We start from the raw sequence: 26,566 nt of genomic DNA on the forward strand, positions 1-26,566 counted from the left end.
ACAACGCTGTATCACATCCACTACAAGGTGAGTCAGTTGGAGAATTGAATCGGGCACAACATTACCAATTACTATGGCAGAAGAGGGCGCTAGGTCATGACGTATCAGGAACAGTACCACTCTCTAGGAGGAAATCATGCATACCGTAACTGTGGCTGCATAGCACAGCACGTATTAGACAGCAGTCTCTGTACAAAGTATGATTGAATAAATGGTCTTAGCATGGAAACCATGCATTTCCGGATATAAGTTCATTAGATCTTTTTTGTTCCATATCCTCTCATCAAGCAATCCCTATAGTTTGTACACGGTGGGAAAAATCACCCTGTATGTCTTTATTGTCATACCAAAAGCGTCGAAGAGTATGTCATGCCATTTTATAGTGTTGGAAAGCTGTGTAGCTTGCATGAGGAAGCTAAGTGAGTTATTTTAATTTATTACGTTTGTTTAATAACAAAGGACGTTTCTGATGGGATCATATATTCGCATTCGAAACAAGATTCAATGGATATCAAGCTGCTGAAGGCTTATGTAGTGGTTATTCATATATTTCAAGGGTGGCATACCAAAAGGGAATTAGCAACTACGATGTTACATAGCGAACAATTGGTGAGAAGTCATAGGAGCACTGTAAATACATTACCAGTTTCATGTTACGTAGATAATCGTTTCAGATTCTTGTTTGTTAAATTTAAAGATACATCAAGCGAATTCAGATAGAAGCACATTTCCAGCAGGTATCTTGGTATATCATTAAATGTAGAAGAATAAGAAATGATGATGAACTGACGTTTTCCTGCGAATAATAAACAGCTGTTTCTTGCAGTTATTGATCAACCAAGCGAAACATCGGTATCCGAACGGCAATAAAAATGCCGTTGAAACGTCATTGTGAAATTTTTTCCTGTCAATTAAGCTTTGCACCTAATATTCAAATGTACCTCGACCTCTCTGTACCCTCATATGTTGTATTTAAACCAGAAGAAATGTGGAAACACTAGTGCTATCTTAACAGAATTTGACAGTGTTGCAAATACAAATAAGGTTATACTTCGATTGAAGCGGCGATAGATAATTCTCCATGAAACAACAAAATAATAAAGGGTACAACCACTGGTCGTTTATAACTTTCACCAAGCGGAAATATGGTTTGCTGTGATTTAATCACTTCATTAAAACTCGGCATTTGCACTTCGATGATGAATAACTGGAGGACGTGCAGCATCCCAACCTCTATTTTGGGAAGTATGACTCTGTAAGCACTGATAGTGCTAACATATACCATTTCAAACAAATATTTCGCATTTTGCCAAATAAACAGGCATTTATGACACTTGTGGATCTGCTCGTGGTCTGTTACATTTTATTGCTAGTTCAGTGATTTCTGATGACGTAGTCTATAGATTCATTAATCTTCAAACATCGACTGCACACTAAAATGAGTATTCAGATAAATGGTCTTGATGGATGGTAAAACACACGTATCTTCATAAATGAAAATAACTATTATTCGATTGTCGATATCCGAACTACTGTACTTACCTTGCAACAATAACTTGTTCCTGGTCTGCATCAGTTACTGAAGCTGAAAGATTGTTAAGTTCATTGGGAAGAATAAAGTGTGTTCTATGATCCACACTGATGCAAAATAGATTATTTTATTTAGTGGTGATTGCTACGGACTCTACTTTAATGAATGGTGTAATTCACAAATTTGCCAACAAAAATGCAGAGGTTTGTTATTATTTTTTCCATTATATCTTATAGTTATAATTTTCAATGTTTCCATTATAATATAAAACACTGACATATACATTTTTAAAATGCTTTAACATACAAATTAACCACAACATCCTTTGAAAATATTTGTTAGAAAACACCATTACATGTTTAAAATAGTTTTTAATAAACCATAAATGCGGCTACATATACCACTAAGGAAACACTACTGACCCACATCATTATAGGTAGGTATCATTTTCTACAAAAGTCTATGTATTACCCACAAAGTTGTTTTGAAGGAACACATATCTTGGATATGGGAGCTCTTCTGGTGTCAGCTACAGCAAACCTGTGAAACAGAGCAGTAACATCTCTAGAGTTTTGTTTGGAATACAGTTTTTAGAAGCTGCAAGACAAGAATAACTAATAATACTTAGTGTTTTGTTTAGCTGCAGTGCATTTATAGACTGTTCTATTTTGCTTATCGTATTGTTTTAAAAATGAAGTAAATAGTTTTTTACCACCATAAAATAACTATAACAGGTCACAAGTTTCCTGCATTGAGAAATAATGCAAAACTGTGATAATTTTCACGTCATTTATACCACAAATTCCAGTTCCATGTAGTAATGCTGAATGCATATAATACTAATTACAGTAGGATGCCACATATGCTAGTTACACTACTGAAAAATGCCTTTATTTTTGTGATGTTCATGTTATGTTGTATAAGGAGTTCCTTATAGACTTTAAAACAATCGTGAAACCGCTGCCTCTCAGTTAAATAATGGTAGCACCTATTACATTACAGTTAAATGCTGAGCATCATCTTCTAGCATTCTGACTTTCACTTTAATGTTATTATAAAGCGTTAATTTAATTAATGAACAAGCATAGAACTTATTTTTTATGGCATAGGCTAATACTTATCAAATATGACTATAAACATTTTCCAGAACACATTCTAATTTAATTTTCAGATCAATACATTTACTGTCTGTTGAAGTAATTTGATTAGAAGTCTGACATCCCTAAACTGAAGTTATTTTGTGACTGACATTGATAACTTCTAATTTACAGTTTGGTACTTTTATGCTCCTTAGTCCTCATGTTGTATACGTATTAAATCCAACTTTCGTTTTTTTTTTTTTAGCTCAGGCAATTACCTAAACGTACTGTCCCTGATTGTAGCGCTCACTTCATACCATGTGATTTCAGTGCATCACTTGTTTTTGCTTCTGCAAGCACCCAGTAGGTTTCACAATCTGACTGAAAAAAGCTGTTGATCGCAGTGACAGCGTGACTTTGTGAAATAAAGGCAGCTTCTGAGTATTTTTAGTAGTTTTGAACTAGAATGCGTGCATAATATGTCGTAATATAGTAATATACCCTACGCTGTAGAATAAATGACTGTTTACTTCCTCGCAACAATACTGCGATACATTTTTTCCGCTGTAGCTCTGAGTCGACATTCGGTACCGTCGTACACTTTCACTTTGATAAGAGTGAACACAGGAGGAAAAATACAGCTACGCAGAAGAAAGGGAAAGTAGTGACAAACTTGATGCATTTACAGTTATTAACGTCCCAGAACACTAAAGCCTGAGCCATCACCAACAGCGAAAATGTTCCATGCCACGCATCCAACTAGGCTGATGAATAAAACCCATAAACGTTGTTCATGATGCGGGTTGCTTTGGTGAAAGGGTTTCACATTTGTGAAGTGCACTAATTGCGAACTATACCTTTGTGGCGCAGAAAAAAGTAACTAATTTATGCAATTCAATAAAAAATAGCAGAATGGGTTACATGCGTATGGACTTCAAAAAGTAAGTTAAGCTTGTCGTCCCACGCTAAGATCATTGCTCAACAAGAGTGGCGCATTATCGGAAGATAGTACCTGCTATTATGGGGGTCCCGCAGACACAGTCTGCTGCGGTACGGATGACAAGTGCTTGACAGTGTGAAAGAACTGGTGCGGCATCTGTAAATGTAGTCTGTAGTGGAAGTAGTTGGAAAAATACGATTCTTCCAGCTTTGGCTCGGATAACAGTGGCGACGCGCCGTGGCATGGAAGCAGTGAGGCCTTGGTAGGTCGCTGGAGGGAGTTGGCACCACATCTGCATGCACAAGTCACATAATTCCCATAAATTCCGGGAAGGGGGCGGTGAGCTCTGACGCCACGTTCAATCACATCCCATATGTGTTCAATCGAGTACAGATCTGGCGAGTTGGGAGGTCAGCACATCAATCGGAACTCACCACTGTGTTCCTCCAGCCACTCCATCACGCTCCTGGCCTTGTGACATGGCGCATTGTCTTGAGAAATGCCACTGCCGTCGGGAAACATGATCGTCACGAAGGAGGGTATGTGGTCTGCAACCAGTGTACGATACTCCTTGGCCGTCGTGATGACCTGCACGAGCTCCACTGGACCTGTGGATACCCCATGAATGTTCCATAGAGCACCGTGGAGCCAGCGCAAGCTTGTCTCCGTTCCGCAATACAGGTGTCAATGAGCTGTACCCCTGGAAGATGACGGATTCGCGCCTTCCCATCGACATGGTGAAGTTGCCGATGTCGTGGTGTTAACATTGGCGCATGCATGGCCGACTGCCACGGAGGCTCATCGTCAGGAGCGTTTCGTGCAATGTGCGATCAGAGACACATGTATGCTGCCCAGATTAAAGTCTGATGTTAGTTCCGCCACACCTCGCCACCTGTCCTGTTTTCTCAGTCTGCCCAGCCTACGACGTCCGACATCTGTAATGAGGGGAGGCCGCCCAGCCCCACGACGCCTGGACGTGGTTTCACCTTGGTTTCGTCACGTGTTGAAGGCTTCAGCACTCCTTCAAAACCCGACATGTCCTGTAGTTTCCAAAATGCTCGTGCCGAGCCTCCGGGCAATCACAAAATTCTCTCGGCCAGACTGAGATACATCACGCGTCTTTCCCATTTACACACGGACAGCATGCGCATTGATACTACATACGCCGTGAGTGTGTCTGACCAGCAGTCATTCCTCGCCAGGTGACGTTCTTATCGGCTGGATGGATTTATATCGATAGCAGATCGGTGGTCATAATATTCTAATTGGTGGAGAGTCACAGTGAAATTCTGGGGGTATATGGACGAAATGCAATGTCACGTCCAGCGGTAGTGAAATGGTGTCAACAATTTGACCAGTGCCGCGCAGACGTGCGTGATGTAGATGAGAAATTCCAGGTCTTGCACATGCGATTTCCATCTTTTCGGCAAGCTGGATGAGCGTCTTGGATAGAAAGAGATTGTCCAGTGATGAGGATGTTCACACACCAGTTCTCGAGGAATTGAAGATGAACATCAACAAGGATAATGAACAACAGACGCACTAAATCAGATGATGCTGAGGGCATTAAATTAGGAGATGAGACACTGAAATTAGTAGATGAATTCAGCTTCTGGTAATGGCAGAAGCAGACAGGATATAAAATGCAGACTGACAACAGAAAGAAAGCATTTCCGATAAAGTGAAAGATCTCTACAGTTAATATAAATGTTTTTTGCTAGGGATATTTGTCTGGAGTGTAGTCCTGTACTGAAGTGAAACTTGGACGATAAGCAGTTCAGACAAGAACCGAATAAAAGCTTTTGAATTGTACAGCAAAAAAATGTTGAAGATTTGATGAGTAGTTAGAACAATTGATGATGAGGTACTGAATGGAATAGGGAAATAAAGAAATTTACGCCACAACTTGAGTAAAAGCAGAGCTCGATAGATAGGACACACGCTGAGGCATCTAGGCGTTGTCAATACGGCAATGAAGGGAAGTGTGGTGGGTTTACTTAGTAAGGAGTTTCAAGCAGGTTTAGGTTCCAGTAATTAAGCATTGACGAGGAGGCTGGCACAGTGTAGACTAGCGTGACGTGGCAGAAGGTGTTCAGAAGGTCCGGCCCCCTCCCTCACCCTCCAGTCACCTACATAAAATTAAACACTACTCAGTTGCCATACGACGAAACAGAGATACGCACTACTGATAGTCAACGTCGCCATCGATAGATTTCGACTATCGATATTTCGATGACACTGTCGGCCATGGCCTATTCCTACTTTACTCAAGAGCAGCTGCTGTACATTGTTGGCCTTCCTTAAGCTGATTTGTTGTTTTGTGAATCAGTTCAGTTCTTAGCTGCAGTTCAATTTAATGTAAGTATTGCCGTTTATTGCTTTCGTGCTGTGTGTTGTTGTGATAGTTTATAATTATGGGCAAGTTTGTAACAAGAAGAGGAAAACAGATTTCGATTCGTCCACTATCGTTTTGGTAAGTTAAAAATATGTGTGCACTACTATAACAGCCTAATTGTCTATCTACAGCAGTTTAAGGTTAGCACTGGAGTCGTTGTTTGGAGACTGGCAGAACTTTATGGTTGGAATATTTGACTACTTCACAAAGCAGCGGAGCGGTAAACATCATTACAAATACCATTAAATTAAATTCAATGCATAAAAATACATCTGGATTTACCTGTGTCGCCTAAAAGTCTCCCTGATTAACAGAAATATCGCCAAAATGGTGACTTGCATTTGATAAACATCATTTCAAATCGTATTATGTAAGTATACCAGAATTTAACAGGAAGCGGAAAAACATTCTTTTCCCAGCAAAATGTAATACGTCAAAATTCTCGACTGCAGGACATAAGTATTCAGATTATGTTCCAGAATCAGTCATGATTGAAGTCACTTCCCACTGAATGAAGGGGCCATTTTAATTTTTAAATTACACTTAATAGGTTTTGAATTTTGAATCAGTTCACTAAACAAAATAGCTTTTGATTGAATCATGTTTTCACACAATATGATTTCAAATGCTCATTTCAATTTTTATTGATTTTATTGTCGTACACAACCTATCACATAAGAAAATAAGGTTCTTAACATGTTGTTGACGGTAGATCAATGTGTTACAATGTTGCACTTAGTCCTTCTTCCACGTCCTATCAGTCACACTCATCGTTCATATGAGTCGGACTACCAGTTTCAACTGATTTTGCATCGATGTTTAGTGTCGAAACGTGAAACTGCAAACTATCAACCTCTCTCTAGTTATCTCCAAATGTTGTTTCCAACAGTCTGTCAATATCCAGTTCTTAGCCTCAGGTAATTCGGTTGAAATTCGATTGCGCCTTTGTGCTAAGTGCTTTCCAGTTCTTCGTCATATAACTGAGTCTACGATTTTGTTACACTTTGTTTCGTACTATGTATATATATATATATATATATATATTTGCTTTCGCCAGGTACAATACAGGGATGCTTTCACACTTGATTTTGTCTTGTTTGTGATTACAAGGTGGCTCAAAATTACACTACTGGGCATTAAAATTGCTACACCACAAAGATGACGTGCTACAGACGCGAAATTTAACCGACAGGAAGAAGACGCTACGATATGCAAATGATGAGCTTTTCAGAACATTTACACAAGATTGGCGCCGGTGACGACACCTACAAACCTACAACGTTCTGACATCAGGAAAGGTTCCAACCGATTTCTCATACACAAACACCAGTTGACAGGCGTTGCCTGGTGAAACGTTGTTCTGATGCTTCGTGTAAGGAGGGGAAATGCATACCATCACGTTTCTGGCTTTGATAAAGGTCGGATTGTAGCCTATCACGATTGCGGTTCATCGTATCGCGACATTTCTGCTCGCGTTGGTCGAGATCCAGAATATGGAATCGGTGGGTTCAGGAGGGTAATACGAAACGCCGTGCTGAATCCCAACGGCCTCGTTTCACTAGCAGTCGAGATGACAGGCATCTTCTCCGCATGGCTGTAACGGATCGTGCAGCCACGTCTCGATCGCTGAGTCAACAGATGGGGCGTTTGCAAGACAACAACCGTCTGCACGAACAGTTCGACGACGTTTTGCAGCAGCATGGACTATGATCTCCGAGACCGTGGCTACGGTTACCCTTGACGCTGCATCACAGACAGGAGTGCCAGCGGTGGTGTACTCAACGACGAACCGGAGTGCAGGAATGCCAAAACGTCATTTTTTCGGACGAATCTAGGTTCTGCTTACAGCATCATGATGGTCGCATCCGTGTTTGTCGACATCCCGGAGAACGCAGATTGGAAGCGTGTATTCGTCATCGCCATACTGGTGTATAACTTGGCGTGATGGTATGGGGTGCCATTGGTTACACGTCTCCGTCACTTCTTGTTCGCACTGACGGCACTTTGAACAGTGGACGTCACATTTCAGATGTATTACGACCCGTGGCTCTACCCTTCATTCGATCCCTGCGAAACCCTACATTTCAGCAGGATAATGCACGACCGCATGTTGCAGGTCCTGTACGGGCCTTTCTGGATACAGAAAATGTTCGACTACTGCCCTGGCCAGCACATTCTCCAGATCTCTCACCAACTGAAAACGTCTGGTCAATGGTGGCAGAGCAACTGGCTCATCACAATACGCCAGTCACTACTCTTGATGAACTGTGGTACCGTGTTGAAGGTGCATGGGTAACTGTAGGTGTATACGCCATCCAAGCTCTGTTTGACTCTATGCCCACGCGTATGAAGGCCGTTATTACGGCCAGAGGTGGTTGTTCTGGGTGCTGATTTCCCAAGATCTATGCACCCAAATTGCGTGAAAAGGTAATCACATGTCAGTTCTAGTATAATGTATTTGTCCAATGAATACCCGTTTATCATCTGCATTTCTTCTTGATGTAGCAATTTTAATGGCCAGTAGTGTACTTAACGTGTATCTGAGTTGAAGAACATAAAACGAAATACGACTCGTGACGTCCTCACTACAGATAGTAAAGCTCAATGAAAGTATAAAAACATGCATTTATGCAATCTTTTCGTCACGAATATCATATCAGTGCTCCGACATTACAAATGTCACTCAGTATGATCATTCGTAAAATACACTCCTGGAAATGGAAAAGGAACACATTGACACCGGTGTGTCACACCCACCATACTTGCTCCGGACACTGCGAGAGGGTTGTACAAGCAATGATCGCACGCACGGCACAGCGGACACACCAGGAACCGCGGTGTTGGCCGTCGAATGGCGCTAGCTGCGCAGCATTTGTGCACCGCCTCCGTCAGTGTCAGCCAGTGTGCCGTGGCATACGGAGTTCCATCGCAGTCTTTAACACTGGTAGCATGCCGCTACAGCGTGGACGTGAACCGTATGTGCAGATGACGGACTTTGAGCGAGGGCGTATAGTGGGCATGCGGGAGGCCGGGTGGACATACCGCCGAATTGCTCAACACGTGGGGCGTGAGGTCTCCACAGTACATCGATGTTGTCGCCAGTGGTCGGCGGAAGGTGCACGTGCCCGTCGACCTGGGACCGGACCGCAGCGATGCACGGATGCACGCCAAGACCGTAGGATCCTACGCACAGCCGTAGGGGACCGCACCGCCACTTCCCACCTCTGGTGACCGTCGAGGGGACGCTGAATAATGCACGGTACATCCAAACCGTCATCGAACCCATCGTTCTACCATTCCTAGACCGGCAAGGGAACTTGCTATTCCAACAGGACAATGCACGTCCGCATGTATCCCGTGCCACCCAACGTGCTCTAGAAGGTGTAAGTAAACTACCCTGACCAGCAAGATCTCCGGATCTGTCCCCCATTGAGCATGTTTGGGACTGGATGAAGCGTCGTCTCACGCGGTCTGCACGTCCAGCACGAATGCTGGTCCAACTGAGGCGTCAGGTGGAAATGGCATGGCAAGCCGTTCCACAGGACTACATCCAGCATCTCTACGATCGTCTCCATGGGAGAATAGCAGCCTGCATTGCTGCGAAAGGTGGATATACACTGTACTAGTGCCGACATTGTGCATGCTCTGTTGCCTGTGTCTATGTGCCTGTGTTTCTGTCAGTGTGATCGTGTGATGTATCTGACCCCAGGAATGTGTCAATAAAGTTTCCGCTTCCTGGGACAATGAATTCACGGTGTTCTTGTTTCAATTTCCAGGAGTTTATATCAGGCGTTATTACTTACGCTTCCCTTTTACGCTATCTTTTAGTTTTCGCAGCTCTAATTCTGCTTCAATTATATCGCTCTTCCACGGCTAAATATCTCAGCATGATTATCGAAACGGCACAGTCATGAAACCAACACCACACTGTGAGCTGTAAGACGGAAAGAGCAGAAACAGCAAGCAAAAGATCGGACAAGTAACGCAGGATGGGAAACTTGCCCTGAAAATAATACGTTCTGAACAGTCGGTTTCGATGTACATAATACGACTTGACCCAATTCATGTTTTTCAACACTAAATGACTATTAGAAAAAAATGACATAAACGATCTCAATCAACGGCCTTAAACAGCATATCAGAGTGGAGGTGAAAACGCATCGAACTCTATTCTGAATACTAATAAATACGTTTCAAAACGATGCTCCTGGTTTCTTTAAAATAATTGCTGAAAATTCTATTATTTGTAGCCCAAATGCCAGAAAAACCTCCTATCTGGTCACTCGAGTGCTACTCAGTTATAAAAATCAATTTGGATACGGAACGATGGGGAGAGGTTTGTTGAGAGCGAAAGGGGTATGTAATGACAAGAGATTCTACTGTTCGTTCGTTTCTAAAAGGAGTTTTCAGCGGCTGCTTAAATTCGTCCAAGGGACTGCGCCCTGCGTACCACTCTCTCCCGCCCCTTCGGCCTAATCCTTCTACGCTTTTGTAATAGTATAGTAACTTAAACTAGGAATGCCGTGAACAATTAAATCTTGCAATGTAAGAATTCCATCTTTTTTCTTTGATGCATTATTTTGAAACACTGTGCACCATCCAGTTTTCTCCTGAAACTTCCTGGCAGATTAAAACTGTGTGCCCGACCGAGACTCGAACTCGGGACCTTTGCTGTGAGTAGCGGGCGTGAGTCGTGCTTCGGTAGCTCAGTTGGTAGAGCACTTGCCCGCGAAAGGCAAAGGTCCCGAGTTCGAGTCTCGGTCGGGCACACAGTTTTAATCTGCCAGGAAGTTTCATATCAGCGCACACTCCACTGCAGAGTGAAAATCTCATTCTGGTCAGTTTTCTCCTAATTCTCCACCGACTGTGGCAGCTCTGCGCATTGAAGCATGAGTTAGGCCGCGCGTGATTAGCCGAGCGGTCTGGGCGCTGCAGTCATGGACTGTGCGGCTGGTCCCGGCGGAGGTTCGAGTCCTCCCTCCGGCATGGGTGTGTGTGTTTGTTCTTAGGATAATTTAGGTTAAGTAGTGTGTAAGCTTAGGGACTGATGACCTTAGCAGTTAAGTCACATAAGATGTCACACACATTTGAACAACATTGAGTTAGCAATCCCTGAATTTGGAGGAGGGGCGCTTGGAATCCATCCGCTGGCAATCTCGATAATGGTTTTCTGTAGTTTCCCATTTTGAGTGACGCAAAGGACACCGTTGGTACTGTACTATAGGGCGCAAATAATGCCTTCCGAATTCCTTTCTTTCCTGAAAGATTTCAGGTAACTTAAAAATGCTTACATGAAAAGAACTGCATCGAAGGCGAACCAAACATCTCATCCAAGAATGTACTGATGTATCATGTCTTCAGTTTTTACTGCACGAATGAATCTTTACTCTGTGAAATGTCTTATTTGTAACATACTTGGAACAGCGAGTCTAACCATCACGACTCTAAAATATTTGCAAATAATAGTTAAGCAAACGACTAGGTATGTTGTACATCACAGAGTGCTTTATCAACATCAAGGTTGTATAGCTTTATTACCATGGATAATACAATGTGATTTATGAGGTCGCACACATTAGAAGTCTAGTTGAAATCAATGCGCGAATCAATGTTAAGACCACGAAACTGTAGCGCATAGTATCTGTGTATTCTGTTTTGTTTAATATGTTAATCTGTTTGCTATAGTTTCAAGTTGACTGTTGAAAAATAATTTTTAAACAAAGTTTCTGATAACATAAGGAAATTGAAGATCAAATTAAAGATACTTTAATAAAATTTGAGACTGACTTGAGGAACCTGGGATGCTTTGATGTGCTGATGGAATTCTGCTTTGGTTTCAGATAAGTCATAAATTTAAATACAAGATTGTTGTAGGAGAAAGATGACGATTATCAAACGAGATTTTAGCCTTGTTAACCTCCTGAGCTATTCGGCCCAACTTTAATATTTCTTCGCTGCGCAATAGTGAACCTTATATTAGAAGACTGAATCTCTTTTGTAGCAAAGAGACAATGCATTATATAAGAATGCTTATTATAATGGCAACAGAATGAAGTTATCATATTGCCAAATAAATAAATATTTAATTGAGCATTTGAGTATGTGTATGTTATACTTTTTTAAGAAAAACTTTTCGTGCTTAGTTTTGTACACCAGATACTATCTGTATGGAGGCGTCCCGAAAGTAAGCTATGTACATAACATTAAAAAATAAATAAATCTGTTTTTATAAAAAATATAGGTCCCCTTCAAAAATCGGACTCCCCCTTTGGCAAAATCCTGGCTACGTCCTTGATCAAACGAGACTTCGGACTGAAGACCACAATAACAACATCGTCAAGAAGTACACGTCCGAGAAGGAGAATAAAATGCTTGCGTTTTAGCCATTTGTGGTCCGAGCACCATCCGGTAACATGGGTATGCAAGGAGAAGGGCAAGGATTGTTGGATGTCTTCCTGAGGGATACCGTACCAAACTCTGTCCAACTGATGCGTTGGATCAAAATCCCGAACTGGTTGGATGGCTCTGTCCATAATGCTCCAAACATTCCGGCGATGTTGCTGGCCATAGTAGGGTTTGGGAAGCACGAATAGAAGCAGTAGAAACTCAGTAGAAACCGCTATACTGTAAAGGTGCCGCTGATGTCAAGCAACGGGGTTCTGATATGAAATGAAATGGAACCCTAGACCATCACTCTTAGTCGTCTGGACGTGTGGGGGGGGGGGGGGGGAGGGGGGGGGGCATGGGGGGGGGTGGTGACACACAGCTTAAAACACGTCTTCGCTACTCATGAGGATTCAGTTCGAAGCGAGATCCATGACTGAAGACAATTCTACTCCAGTAAATGAGATTCCAGTCCTAAGACGTGTCTGGACAGGCGCCGGACAGCAGTCGGGAACCAACATGACTGTCGCCCATTATACAGCCTGACAACCGGGAGTGATGGTCTGGAACACCATTTCATTTCATATATTATACGTACAGCTGCAAAAAGAACATAAAAGTACATTCATACGTTTTTTGTAAGATACATATAAACTGTTGTATAATGATTAGGAATCTATGAAATTTGCCAGTCGTTTGTTGCTGATAATTAGCGTTACATTATTTCCAAAATTGCTAGGAATGAGGCGAAAATCCGCATCTGGCCTTCAGATTTAGATGTTTTGCTGCTTAATTAAGTCGCTTAGACATTTTGAAAAGGCCACGGATGACATGCAAGCCTAAAATTTTGCAATCCGAGCTTGTGCTTATTAATTAAATTGTCGTCAATGGGATGCTAAAACAAAATCTTCCTTAAGTCTTTCTGAATTGCTAATAAAATTCGAATAATATTTTATGCAGTCTCACATTTTGCTAGTTTACATAAGTACATACTAACAAGAGTTCAGTTTGTTTCAAAGACACAGACAGTACATAAGAAAGAGTTTTTGAAAACTGATAACAATATAGAACCAGATAAGCAGTCAAAGTGCTAGAAGATAAATGTAACATATTTGGTGCTTTCAAAGTACTTACGGGCATTCAGCCAGGTTGAATTTTCGACAACTGCTGATATTTCGGCGGATGCACCCTCCGCCATTTTCAATGCTTAACTGCCTTGAAAATGGCGGAGGGTGCATCCGCCGAAATATCGGCAGTTGTCGAAAATTCAACCTGGCTGAATGCCCGTAAGTACTTTGAACATAGTTTACGCCAGGAGAAGCTCAGGTCTCACATATTTGGTGCTGTCTATAACCATTATCCAAATAAAGAATTTTAAAACTCATGTATGTATTCAAATTAAATCTTTTATTCTAACGTATTTGCAGAATATTCAAAATCACACACCAAAGTGCAGTCACACTGTACAGAACAATAAATTAATGGGATGTGTACCTGATTGAGTAAAATAAATGGCTGGCCAATAAACTAAACATTTAATGACTGTAGCATCATCAACCAAGGTGAAATAATTATTAAGACACAACAGAAGTATTTGCCAGGAGTGCAAATTATATCAAGTGAATTTTGAGGGAGCTCTGTTTTTCTCTCCAGTCTTGTCTATTTACGTTAATTTCTATTGGTCTCAGCAGTAATGGATTATTTACATCTGAAAATTGCATTTACAATCAGCTGTCAATAATCTGCTATTCTCTATTTCTGACTGAAAAGTTCTACATTAGAATAATACAGGTCCTACAAAAGCTACTACTTTGAGAGCAGCTGTACTTCTGATTGATTAATGCTTATGGCAGGACACAGAATTGTTACAAAATAACAGATCTGTACAATGTATATGAATAGTGGCCTGTATGCAGTGAGCATAGTTACTTACAATCACACAACTGGGTAATGAAATAATGACATCCATGGGCTTCAGTTGAGGCTCTGTGAGTATTTATACTAAAACTTAAAACTTTCATCAGAGTTTTTAATCAAGCTAAATATATTTCATAAGATTGTAGTGACTTCATGTATTCAACTAGTTCTTTAAACATGTACCATTGTGTTTTTCTCCACAAAACTGTTGTTTCTTACCAACATCATTATCACTAATGTGAAATGCTAGAACCCAGAGTTTTAAAACCTCTAGAAGAAATACGATCTAGCAAAAACATAAGAGAGAGGAAGGAGCAACATTTTTTTTCAGCATCTATGTTAACAAAAGAGAAGTGCGACCATAAAGATATCAACTATAAATGTTCAGTGGGAAACAGAATTAGCAAGAGTGGAAGCAGTGCAGCAAAATGTCATTTAATGTTTGTGAGAACTGTGCCACACCAAGAAAAATAAATGAACTGAAGTTTGATATGTAGCAACTGAGCATTGTTCTCCCTGGAACAATGGCTTCCAACTAGAGACCAATAAAGAGTACGATTTTAACCCTTTCAGACCCTCTAGTTACAATTGTGTACGTTAACGTCTACTGTGTTCCAGCTGAAACAAAAGTATTTTTTCCAAGTGGAATCCTGAGGTACGCATTTGTGAGTATTGAACCTCTTCATCATGCACAAGTGTTGTCAACTGGTGGGCATCACTATGGAAATATGAGCAAGTGAGTGTAGCACTGTGCAGCAGCTCGTGTCCACCAGAATACATGTATGTTGTTGGTTCTCTATATTTCACTGTTCAATTGAATATTATTGTTGTTATTTTGCATGGTAATTATGGCATTATCATTTTACTATTTAATACAATAGAGAATATTTATTTATTTATTTATTTCAGCCCATAAAGTGAAGCTAAGTGTAGAAAGTATGTTTTAAAACTGGGCACATATTTCTGTATTGCCACATAAAGAAAAATTTTCATTCCTCAAGAAAAAATTCCATTCTGAAAGGAATAATTATGTGAACTAAACTGGCTTTCTGATCTTCATTTTTCTCTGTCCATCCAAACATCTGTTTGGTATGCAATACCATTCTTTCAGTTTTTCGTTGATCACGCCTTGTTTCCACGTCTTCAGTAACTTTTGAAAAAAATTCAGTCTCAACTAATTAAAGTTGATAGCAGAAAATCCAAGATTTTAGCAGTGTTATATAATGTAAATGTATTTAATTATGTACCTGAAGCCTACTATGTTTCATTTTCGATACTTTTAGTATCTTTGGAGAGTTTCCAAGTACAGAAAATATAGTTTCTCACTACACACTATTCTGGAAACATATTATTATAGTTAAGTTGTGAGTGTAAGAAAAGGAAATCATTATGCAAGTAGTTTGAACTAACAAATAAAAGTTGCAAGATTTAATTGTTGATTAATGACACAGAGGGTATTAAAGAACAAGTAGTAAATAATATTAAGAAGCAAAGAGTATAATGTTTTGCTGTCTTTGTGAAACTTAGTGCTGTTTACATGTCAAGTGAAATCAACTTTTGGTAATTTCTGTAGTCAAAACCAAACATTAAAACTAAATACTCAGTGGGTAGATACTTGTCCAGATGCAAGAAAACTAGACAAAAGTCCCACAATACTTATTTTTAATTTCCAGATCAGTAGTTGTCATTCCACTTATATCAAAATCTCGTCAACTTTATGCTGCATGCAATGTAGACTTTCATAGCTAGTATTTATATCCTTCGTGAAATATGTCTTAGGTGGATCAGGAAAGCATCAGTCTAACAAGTCCAGATTTTAAACTTAACAGACTAAACAGTAATAGCATCTGGAACTGTTTCCCAAACAAGAAGATAAAATGTGCATTAGACCGTATCTTAACGCCCATAAAACCAGTGTCACCAAGGGTTCAGTAACACTTTATTTGTGTAATGTTAACGCCCACAAGAACACCCAGAAAGATAAAATAGTCCTCGATTTGTGCATATCTTGATTATTTGTAAGATGTACAAGTCCTTTGTGTGTTTTTATCTTGATCAGATTTACGTGGTTCTGATTCAGATTTGTGTGTATGTGTCTGCACTTCAACTTTCATATGCAGTTTAAATAATATTTTGATTTCTGCTTACAACACTAGAATTACTTCAGTCATACTCACATTCTGGTATCTACTCATTATGACTCATGTGATATCTAACTGTATCTACATATGACATGGTCTGTGGTTCCTGCTGCCCATGAAGTAGTGTTTATAAAAGTTGGTTTCTTTTCCTAAATTTATGCTGATTTAAAGTTCTTCCACCTTTTAAATAAACTTGTTTGATTTCTACTTCTATTTGAGGTATTTACCCTTTAGATATTAATAGATGACTTGTTTTAATAGTGTGAAAATAATGTCTGCCATACATTCTCACCACTACTCGCACATTACTTGTAGATCCTCCATTGCCATGAGCCGCGCGGTCTCAGCCGTCTTGCCACGGTCGGGGCGGCTCTCCCCGTCCGAGGTCCAAGTCCTCCCTCGGGCATGGGTGTGTGTGTTATCCTTACCGTAAGTTAGTTTAAGTAGGTTAAGATATATATATATTATTAGGGACAGATGACCTCAGCAGTTTGGTCCCTTAAGAATTCACACACATTTGAACATTTTGAACATTGCCATGAATCTCTGACTGCCAGTGGAATTAGTTGAATTGTAGGTTTTTAAAATTTTCGGCGCCATTAAAATATCTTACCATAAATTTTAATTCTACACTTACATCTCTCCTTGTATATATGTATATATATTGTGTAACGGGTATAAGTGCAAATATTCTAATATGTGATACATTAATATGTACTCATATCAGTGTGTTGGTTGCTTTTTCTGTGTGTCGAACAGTGCTCTCATAAACACATCACAACAGCACCAGCAAATTGACTAAGCCTGTCAGTACAGGTTAACGGTTTAAACCCACACTACAACATCTGAGCTGCTGTCCAGGTGAAAATAAGCATTAATAGCTCGGTATTTCCACATCTGTCTGGAGATACTAAGCAACCTAAAAGCATTTAACTTGTAAAAGCTATAGTTATTAGTCTGCAAATTATGTAACTACTGATGTACTATCGTTCAGCTACACTGTACTCAGTCACCAATAGTAAGTACGTTCACTTACACCTGTTTGTGTGTTTGTGTGTATGTGTATGAGAGTGGAAGAGATAGAGAGATGGTATTCCCTTGCTGCCCTGTGGACACTAAACTTGTTTACCGATTCGTTTATAGGAGAGATACAGTTTAACCGAAATCTTCTACAGCAATATACTGTTGAATTTTCATTTATTTATTTACAATAACCTCACAAAATATATTAAATTATGATTTATGTGACGTGTACTGTGTTAATGTGTCTTCATCAAAGGCAAATTTCCTACAAACGTGTATCTTTGTTGCTTAAATACACTTTTATACTTACTTGCAAAGTTAGATGTGACTGAACCACATAGCATCCCAGTTGGCGGTGAGCTGAGGTGTTGGTACCCTCTGCCCACCAAAGCCAGCAGAAGTCCTGTAAAAAGACACCCTAGATTTTTAATTTTTTTCTGGGACACACTTTACACACTGTTGTAATACACTCCTGGAAATTGAAATAAGAACACCGTGAATTCATTGTCACAGGAAGGGGAAACTTTATTGACACATTCCTGGGGTCAGATACATCACATGATCACACTGACAGAACCACAGGCACATAGACACAGGCAACAGAGCATGCACAATGTCGGCACTAGTACAGTGTATATCCACCTTTCGCAGCAATGCAGGCTGCTATTCTCCCATGGAGACGATCGTAGAGATGCTGGATGTAGTCCTGTGGAACGGCTTGCCATGCCATTTCCACCTGGCGCCTCAGTTGGACCAGCGTTCGTGCTGGACGTGCAGACCGCTTGAGACGACGCTTCATCCAGTCCCAAACATGCTCAATGGGGGACAGATCGAGAGATCTCGCTGGCCAGGGTAGTTGACTTACACCTTCTAGAGCACGTTGGGTGGCACGGGATACATGCGGACATGCATTGTCCTGTTGGAACAGCAAGTTCCCTTGCCGGTCTAGGAATGGTAGAACGATGGGTTCGATGACGGTTTGGATGTACCGTGCATTATTCAGCGTCCCCTCGACGGTCACCAGAGGTGTACGGCCAGTGTAGGAGATCGCTCCCCACACCATGATGCCGGGTGTTGGCCCTGTGTGCCTCGGTCGTATGCAGTCCTGATTGTGACGCTCCCCTGCACGGCGCCAAACACGCATACGACCATCATTGGCACCAAGGCAGAAGCGACTCTCATCGCTGAAGACGACACGTCTCCATTCGTCCCTCCATTCACGCCTGTCGCGACACCACTGGAGGCGGGCTGCACGATGTTGGGGCGTGAGCGGAAGACGGCCTAACGGTGTGCGGGACCGTAGCCCAGCTTCATGGAGACGGTTGCGAATGGTCCTCGCCGATACCCCAGGAGCAACAGTGTCCCTAATTTGCTGGGAAGTGGCGGTGCGGTCCCCTACGGCACTGCGTAGGATCCTACGGTCTTGGCGTGCATCCGTGCGTCGCTGCGGTCCGGCCCCATGTCGACGGGCACGTGCACCTTCCGCCGACCACTGGCGACAACATCGATGTACTGTGGAGACCTCACGCCCCACGTGTTGAGCAATTCGGCGGTACGTCCACCCGGCCTCCCGCATGCCCACTATACGCCTTCGCTCAAAGTCCGTCAACTGCACATACGGTTCACGTCCACGCTGTCGCAGCATGCTACCAGTGTTAAAGACTGCGATGGAACTCCGTATGCCACGGCAAACTGGCTGACACTGACGGCGGCGGTGCACAAATGCTGCGGAGCTAGCGCCATTCGACGGCCAACACCGCGGTTCCTGGTGTGTTCGCTGCGCCGTGCGTGTGATCATTGCTTGTACAGCCCTCTCGCAGTGTCCGGAGCAAGTATGGTGGGTGTGACACACCGGTGTCAATGTGTTCTTTTTTCCATTTCCAGGAGTGTATTTATACTTGTATTATGAAGCCAGAAGACAAAAAACCAGAAACATACACTAACTAATGAAACACTGAAGAAAACTCCTAACATGAGAAGGATGTCTCTGGAGTGGGAAGAAAAATACTGGTTCATGAAGCATTCATAACAAATTTCATATTACCCAATCAGTGATAACTTGTCTGATGGTGTACATTTGATTTCAGGCTTGCAACAAACATGAAGATCAGTTACAGACAGGAATTATAATTTACAGTTAGCGAAGAAATTCGTAAAAATATTTCAAAGATAAACAACTGTTTCTGCATAGCTGCAAGAAATACCATAAAATGAGATGAATAGAAATGATGGGGTGAATAACAGCAAACTTCGAAAGAAATTCTAAAAGTTACATTTTCAACATACTGCTGTGATTTTGCTCTTGAACTGTTTGTCCTTATGCTCTCCACTATATCTATTAAATGATTATTAAATACATTTGCTATCTGTGACTCATCATTTCTAGCTCTTCCATTCCGTTCAATAGTGCTGTTGTGTTGATCTGTGGCTGGTTGTTCTGTCTCTCGCTTCACTACATTGCATATTGCCGTAAGTCTGTTGCCGGAAGTACTGATTTCTGACTTTATGTGTATGTTCTTTGATTTTTAATAAACTTTCTCAGTAATTTTGAGTATTTTTTGTATTGTGCAACTACTGAAGGATTCCTACCGATTCTTGCCAAGAGGTACTTCTTCCTTTTCCTTTCACAAGATACTTTAATCCGTGTAGTGGTCCATGGTTTTTTATCTGGCTGTTAAGTGTTTTTTTCTGACTAACTTATGCGGCAAGCTATTTTAATATAATGATATGAATTTATCATGGAATAGGTTAAATTGTATGTTAGCATTAGGTTCATTATAAATTACATCCCATGTCCTCTCCTGAAAACTATTCTTAAAGACATTTGTCCTGGAGTCATTAATTATTCTAACTGATTTCCACTGAGGAGTGTTCATACCTTATGGCGCTATGTTATCTATCGTAACTGTGCATCATGATCAGAGAAACCATTTGTTACTGGGTAAACAGTTATTTTGTTACTTTGAGTTTTATAAAATAAACATTATCAGTTAGGGTCCCACTGCCTTTATCCACCTGTGTTGGAAAGTTAATTACTGAGACCAAACTGTAGGATCCAAATGCGGTTTCCATATCATTTTTCCTATCAGGATCATTTAGCAAATCTACATTGATATTAGTACAGACCATTAATTGCTGGCTGCTGTTTGAGAGACACCACAGCAAGAATCGAGATTCCTCTTAAAAAGTACAAAATTTCCCAGTGGGGATCTATATTCAGTTACAATTAAAAGTGAGCTATTTTCAAGCATTAATTCACAAGCACGCATATCTATGTGCATATCACTACAAATATTTTTGAACTTGTATTTTGTCTTAATGTATGTAATAACTCCTCGTTTCCCTATGTTATTTCTGGGTGGGTGAGGTGCACTACTGTAATCTTTTATATGTGTGCTCTCAGACAAGCCCAGAATGATGAAGAGCCAAATGGCAGTCCATCTCTCTGTGAAGAAACAGGATTGCAAGAGAAATGGAGGCCCTGGTGTTCCAGGACCGGCGTATCACAGTCAAGGCAATGCCGCAAAAAGTGAAAAACAGTGACGGAAGAGTTTTCAACGTTTTCCTCGACGTTTTGAAGATGACATAGATCACTCATCGCTAGCTACTGCGACTGCTCACACCCATTCAGGATGGCCTGCCTATATGACTTTTTTAGCCGCCTAATCACTACGGACGTGCTGAGTGTGCTGCCATGATTTCGAAACGAAGGAGCAAAGCAAACAGTGGGAACATAAGGATTCGCCACTGCCGAAAATGGCGCAGACGCAGCCATCAGAGGGCAAGGTGACGGAAGGACTGTCATGGTGTGATGCTAAGAGATTTTGCTATTAAGGTGCAAACCTCAAAGGAAAATACTACCGAAATCTCCTGACGAGATTACGGGGGGGGGGGGGGGGGGGGGGGCTGTCAAGACGAAGCCTTGTGGGAAGCTGTCCAAGGGTGTGCTTTTGCTCCACGATAAAAATGTCCCAGTTTGTTCTGCACAGTCGTACATGCTACCTCTTTGGGCTATTAAATTTTGCCAAATTCTCTATCTATTCTTACACCGTTGGGAAAAATGAAGGTTAAATATGTAGAGCAGGACTAACACCAAAACGAAGTTACAGCATTGCAGCTCAGTTGTTAGCATTGTGATAATTAAACTTGCTTACTCACTGCGCTCAATTGTATTCTGGGACCTTCAGCCGACACCACTCGTTGTACAAAATATGCAAATCGGATCCAATTTTCAGGTCGAGAACGGGGTAGCCATAAGCGTTACTGGTGGTGGAACTGGAGAGTCACATAGACCGTCTACGTGATTGTTCTGGGTCGCTGAAGGCTGGATCATGCCTGTAAGTGTACTCGAGTGAAATGTTTCACTGTCCTGCTTTCTTCCTGTGGGCTTTACAGTATCTGAATGTACTGGAATATTTCGGTCTCCTCAGCTGAGTTCGCTAACGCACGCCTGTATAGTTGCTGGTTTGGATTGCGGCGGTGGAACAAATTTTCAGTATTTGGCCACCATTTGGAGAAGAGGTAGTCTGCATCTACATCTATGTTCCGCAAACCACCTTACAATGAGTGGTGATGGAGTGTACTTCTGGTATCACTAAAGTCCTCCCCTTCCCAGCCCCCCCCCCCCCCCCCCCCCTCACCTTCACCATTCTACTCGCGAATGGCACGTTGGTAGTTCCAAACCACCACACTCACTATTGGTAGTGATCCGTCTGTGGGATGGTAATATTAGCCATTCAGTCCCACCGGTGATATTCGAGAGGAGTAAACTATGTGCTGACAGTGAATTTCAGCCTCAGTTCTTCTTTCGCCATCATACAATACTAGCACGCGACCTCACCAAAAACAGATACTTATTACAGTCACAATACTTAAAAGATAAATTTGAGACACAATTGTCACACACTGGGACGAAAGGGACCATTGAGTGTGGAGGAGAATAACCCTTTCCGATTAGGCAGCTGATGGTACCTCTCGGGGTCTCCCAGCTACATGATACGTTCTTTCACTAAGCAGTCCTATACTGGCGTGTTTTCGCGTAATCCGTTAAGTCTCACCATAAAAGCAAAGCTGTATGGCTTGATTGACCGAGAAATCGTGAGGGGCAGGTTCAGCTGCATAATAGGAAAGGCATTTCGTATCCATCGCGCTCAATGGAACCTTTCCGAAGTGTGAGATCTGTGTGTTAAGTGTATCTGTTACGTGTAGATGACTGTAATGGGTGTGTGTGTAGCATGGTGTCAAGTTCTCATTGTATGATAATGAGAGGGGAGAGAGGGTGAAACCTGGTGCCAACATGTAGCCTCCTCCTCTCGGGTAGCACCAAGGGGGCTTCGAGCTTATCGTCCCCTTCCAACGGACAGATCACCATCAACAGGGGCATATGAACTCATTCCATGAGGCAATGCAGAGGGGTTTAGAGTTTAATCCAGGTCTCTTGCTCAACGTCTGGTGATCAGAAATTTTATACCATCATCCGTCCTCCCCTTTCAGGAAAAGTAACAGGAAATTTGCCAACAGCGCATGACGTGCCTGTGCAGTTACCCATCTAAGTACCGGCGCAGCATAACTTCGGCGACCTGACGGGAACCGGTATATTCAATAAAACAAGGTCGTTGACAAGTGTAACCATCAGACAATATTTATTCAAAGATCTCGAAATACATTAACTTATAGGCACGACTAAGTGCGCTTCATTTGTCTCCCCATACTTGGTTGAGCCCAGTTTAACAATATTATAGGTAGTTTTTTGATTATTCTAGAATCAGCCTTGAAATAATGGATACATTTGGTTTTTTATTTGTTCTCGATTCTGATGCGTTACTTGAACAGATAACAAAAGGAACCAATTACAAACAGAACTCAGCTTTGCAAGAGTAGAAACAATTTCCCGTATCCTTGTCCGCAGTGTCTTTGTTCAAATGTATTCCCAGATAACACATACTATCCCGCTGTAAAAAATTATGGTGTAAGAATGCATAGTCTAACGGCGATATAAAAGCATTAAAATTTTGTCGAGCTTTCAGCCGCATCAAGTGGTTAAGTATTCACGAGCTTTCGGCCATTGTCAGGTAGCGACTGAGTGGATATATAACCACTTGACGCAGCTGTACCTTCGAATAAACTTATAGAACACTTCCTCATTGCTCGCATTTTTCACTTTTTGCTATACTGCCAGTATACCTATTGTGTTGGTCGCCGTTACTATTCCTATTTTTTTCACAGGTCACAATTTTTGCATTAGCCACTCTCTGTTTAACAACACAAACAGCACGCGACTGGTTCTTTGGGAACTGATTTACACTGTTACCTTAACAAAGATCTTTCCATTTGTTTCCAGTCGTTACATATGGAAATACAGTAATGAGTAATAGTGTCATAAACATTATCCTTATGTGAGTTTAGTAAACAACTTAGTGACGTAGTGTGATATTCACAATTAAGTTACCGATTTTTCAAACACTGTAACTGCATTTGCACACCATATTCGGGTTTGGATTTTGTGATACATGTACTTCTTCAGTTATTTATACTTACGTCTGCTGCTGGCTGTTGTTGTTGTTTCCATCTTCAATATTTTTCAAATTGTGCACGGAATATCTGTTGTAGAAACCCCAGATACTCTTCATCAGCTTATCACTGTATTTAGTGGGCAACTCTTCCATAACTGAAAATGAAATTAAAATGGCACACTATAATGCATAAGAACTCAAAAGCACAGCATTTTGTTTAGTGACGTTCACTTAATATTACTTGACTGTTTCGTTTTTGGTATTAAGACACCCAAACTATACCGGTCAGCGTGCATGCATACTGGTTTAAATTAGTTGACTTCTGACGTTTAAGGTCCCAGGCACGGATCGACTGTTAGGTTATGGGATCCTATACTTCTTATTTTCTTGCCCTCTCGCTCATCCCCCCCCCCCCCTCCCCGTTCCACCACAAATGTAATACGCCCATTTCTAAGGTACCACAGTTGCCTAGTGTTTAATAACAATAATAAAATACATAAAATGTTTTAAGATAATAATGTGGTTACATTAATGCTTATGGCATTAATTTAGCCTAACTTAGAAGATTAATAATTTACACAATACAAAATCGGAGTGTGCAATAAGAATTATACCATGACTTTTCCCACCTATGTGTAATGCTCTCTGCAGTCGGTCAGTCTGCAGCTCTCAAGGAAAGAAGTGAAAATTGTGCTGTGTTAAACACAGCTTGCAATTTTCTAGAATCCCTTGCCACTTTTAAAATGTTTTCATATTAGTTTATTTTCCGAAAATCATCCATCGTCCTACTCGTCGACTCGTTTTCTGAGTCGTGAAGGATTGTAAAGTTGTATAAGGCACGACCTTCCTTTTAGAAAGTAATACCGTCAGGACGAAAATGACCAACTCTCCTGATCGGATGGCCTCTAACGAAGCTTCGTTTTGTCAGACTGTGGATGCTGTGAGATGAATATTAATTGATGCAGTGTATGCAACTGTAAATATGTCCCATAAAAGGAAGAGTGACGTCCTGAAAAAGTTCGATTCTATAGTCTACACTTCAGACGAAGAACATACAGATTTCCTCGAATGCAAACAAAATGGTTGTTTTCTCGTTTATTCCACCTCCACCGTGAGAAAACATATGTGCTCCGAAAACTGGGCATAGAACAACGCCATTGTTATGCCACTGCGACTATTTGTGTATTATTTTGGCCAGGACAATATGTGTTTTTGAACTAATAGTTAGTCGTGTAGCTTATCATTCATTTCTACATCTTTATCGACAAATGCTTCAAATTTATTTTAATAATGAATCACCATTTAGAGAATACTCTTCATCACAACGTCCTGCTTTCTTGCACTGTTGTCACAGAAACTGTGTGTATATCTCTAAACATAGATCAAATTTTAAAATAAATCTACAGCAGACTTTGAATTTTTTAAAATATGATACCTCCCCCGGAAGGCACCATCGGTGACTAATAGCGCCAATGGCCTAGGAGAAAGCGGACCAAATTCCATGCGGCGAGCGCCCGAGATGCGGACAATGGAGACATTCTGCAACCACACAGAGGATAGCCGGGCACATGCCCTCGTCACGCTTAAGAATGGACATCTTGAAAAACGTGTCGATAACTGATGCACCCCTGTAGCCATGGGGACGGAGCGTCAAGAATGCGCACTTAGAGACATATGGATCCTTCTGGCCTGACAGCAGTCGTTTTATCAGCCTCAAAAAGCAATAATGTGTCGACAATTCCAGGACTCCTGCAGACACAAAAGCGCCAAGAACCTGCATAGGTAGGCATGTGAGACTAAAGTACTACGTAAGAAATCGTCCTGCTCAGAAAGATGTTTTCTGGACATTAAGGACGTCCCTTATAAATCACGAACACTAGCATATTCTGGGACGAAGCACAAAAATACGACTGTCCAAGCCTCACACATAGAGAGCCGATGCAAAAAAGTGTTGTGTGGCTCCTTTCACAACAGCTTAGAAACACAGAAGAACATCGAAACAATGGGCGACCAACGCTGAGAACGTCCTTGACAGCAAAATCGTGAGAAAGACTCCAATTCTCGAGTCACATACCAGCCCACGCAAGATAGGAATTTCTACCCTGCACGGAGCGGCCTGGTCATGAAACGGCGATCAGTCATTGGATGGCATTGAGAATTTAGTCCGCCAATGGCAGTGTTGAGAGGGGATATATTTCGAGGAGTCCTTGACCAGAAGATGGATGAAGAGTGAAGAGGGGAATCGGTGGGACAGCGCGGAAGCAAGAGGTCAGGGGGCTCTTCCATCCATCGCCTTCCGACACCGTGATAATGCTGCTTCAGCCACGCAACCCCCACCGAGCAGACAACGCGGAGACCATACCTGAGCCTCGCCGCAAAGCTGCAGGTCTCACAGCTCCGCGGCGACCTGCTATACTGACGCCGACAGCACTACACGACGAATGATTACGAATAATGGTGAGATGGTTCATTCCCCCCTCCCCTCTCCCTTAATAACTGATTCATTTCCACGCCCAGTCAAATCGACCCTGAGACGTGTAATTTTTTGTTTTGTTTTGTGTGCAAAAGTTACTGAAATAAATGCAGTCATTTCATGTTTCATTTCTGTAAAAACTCTGTTCTATTCGTTTATCAATCCCCTAAT

General features: G+C 41.5%; 1 protein-coding gene across 1 annotated transcript in view; it reads right to left on the bottom strand.

The window, feature by feature from the left end:
- Positions 1-1,639: 1,639 nt before the first annotated feature.
- LOC126298173 (uncharacterized) overlaps positions 1,640-26,566 on the bottom strand; it is an 82,085-nt gene continuing 57,158 nt past the window's right edge. Inside the window, exons 3-5 of the mRNA XM_049989482.1 lie at positions 23,948-24,077; positions 17,721-17,813; positions 1,640-2,071 (exon numbers count right to left, since the gene is read on the bottom strand). Of these exons, the coding sequence (XP_049845439.1) occupies positions 17,729-17,813; positions 23,948-24,077 (215 nt within the window). The 3' untranslated portion in view covers positions 1,640-2,071; positions 17,721-17,728. The remainder of the gene's footprint in view (positions 2,072-17,720; positions 17,814-23,947; positions 24,078-26,566) is intronic.

Source organism: Schistocerca gregaria, chromosome X, assembly GCF_023897955.1.
Source record: "Schistocerca gregaria isolate iqSchGreg1 chromosome X, iqSchGreg1.2, whole genome shotgun sequence".
Taxonomy (NCBI): Eukaryota; Metazoa; Arthropoda; class Insecta; order Orthoptera; family Acrididae; genus Schistocerca; species Schistocerca gregaria.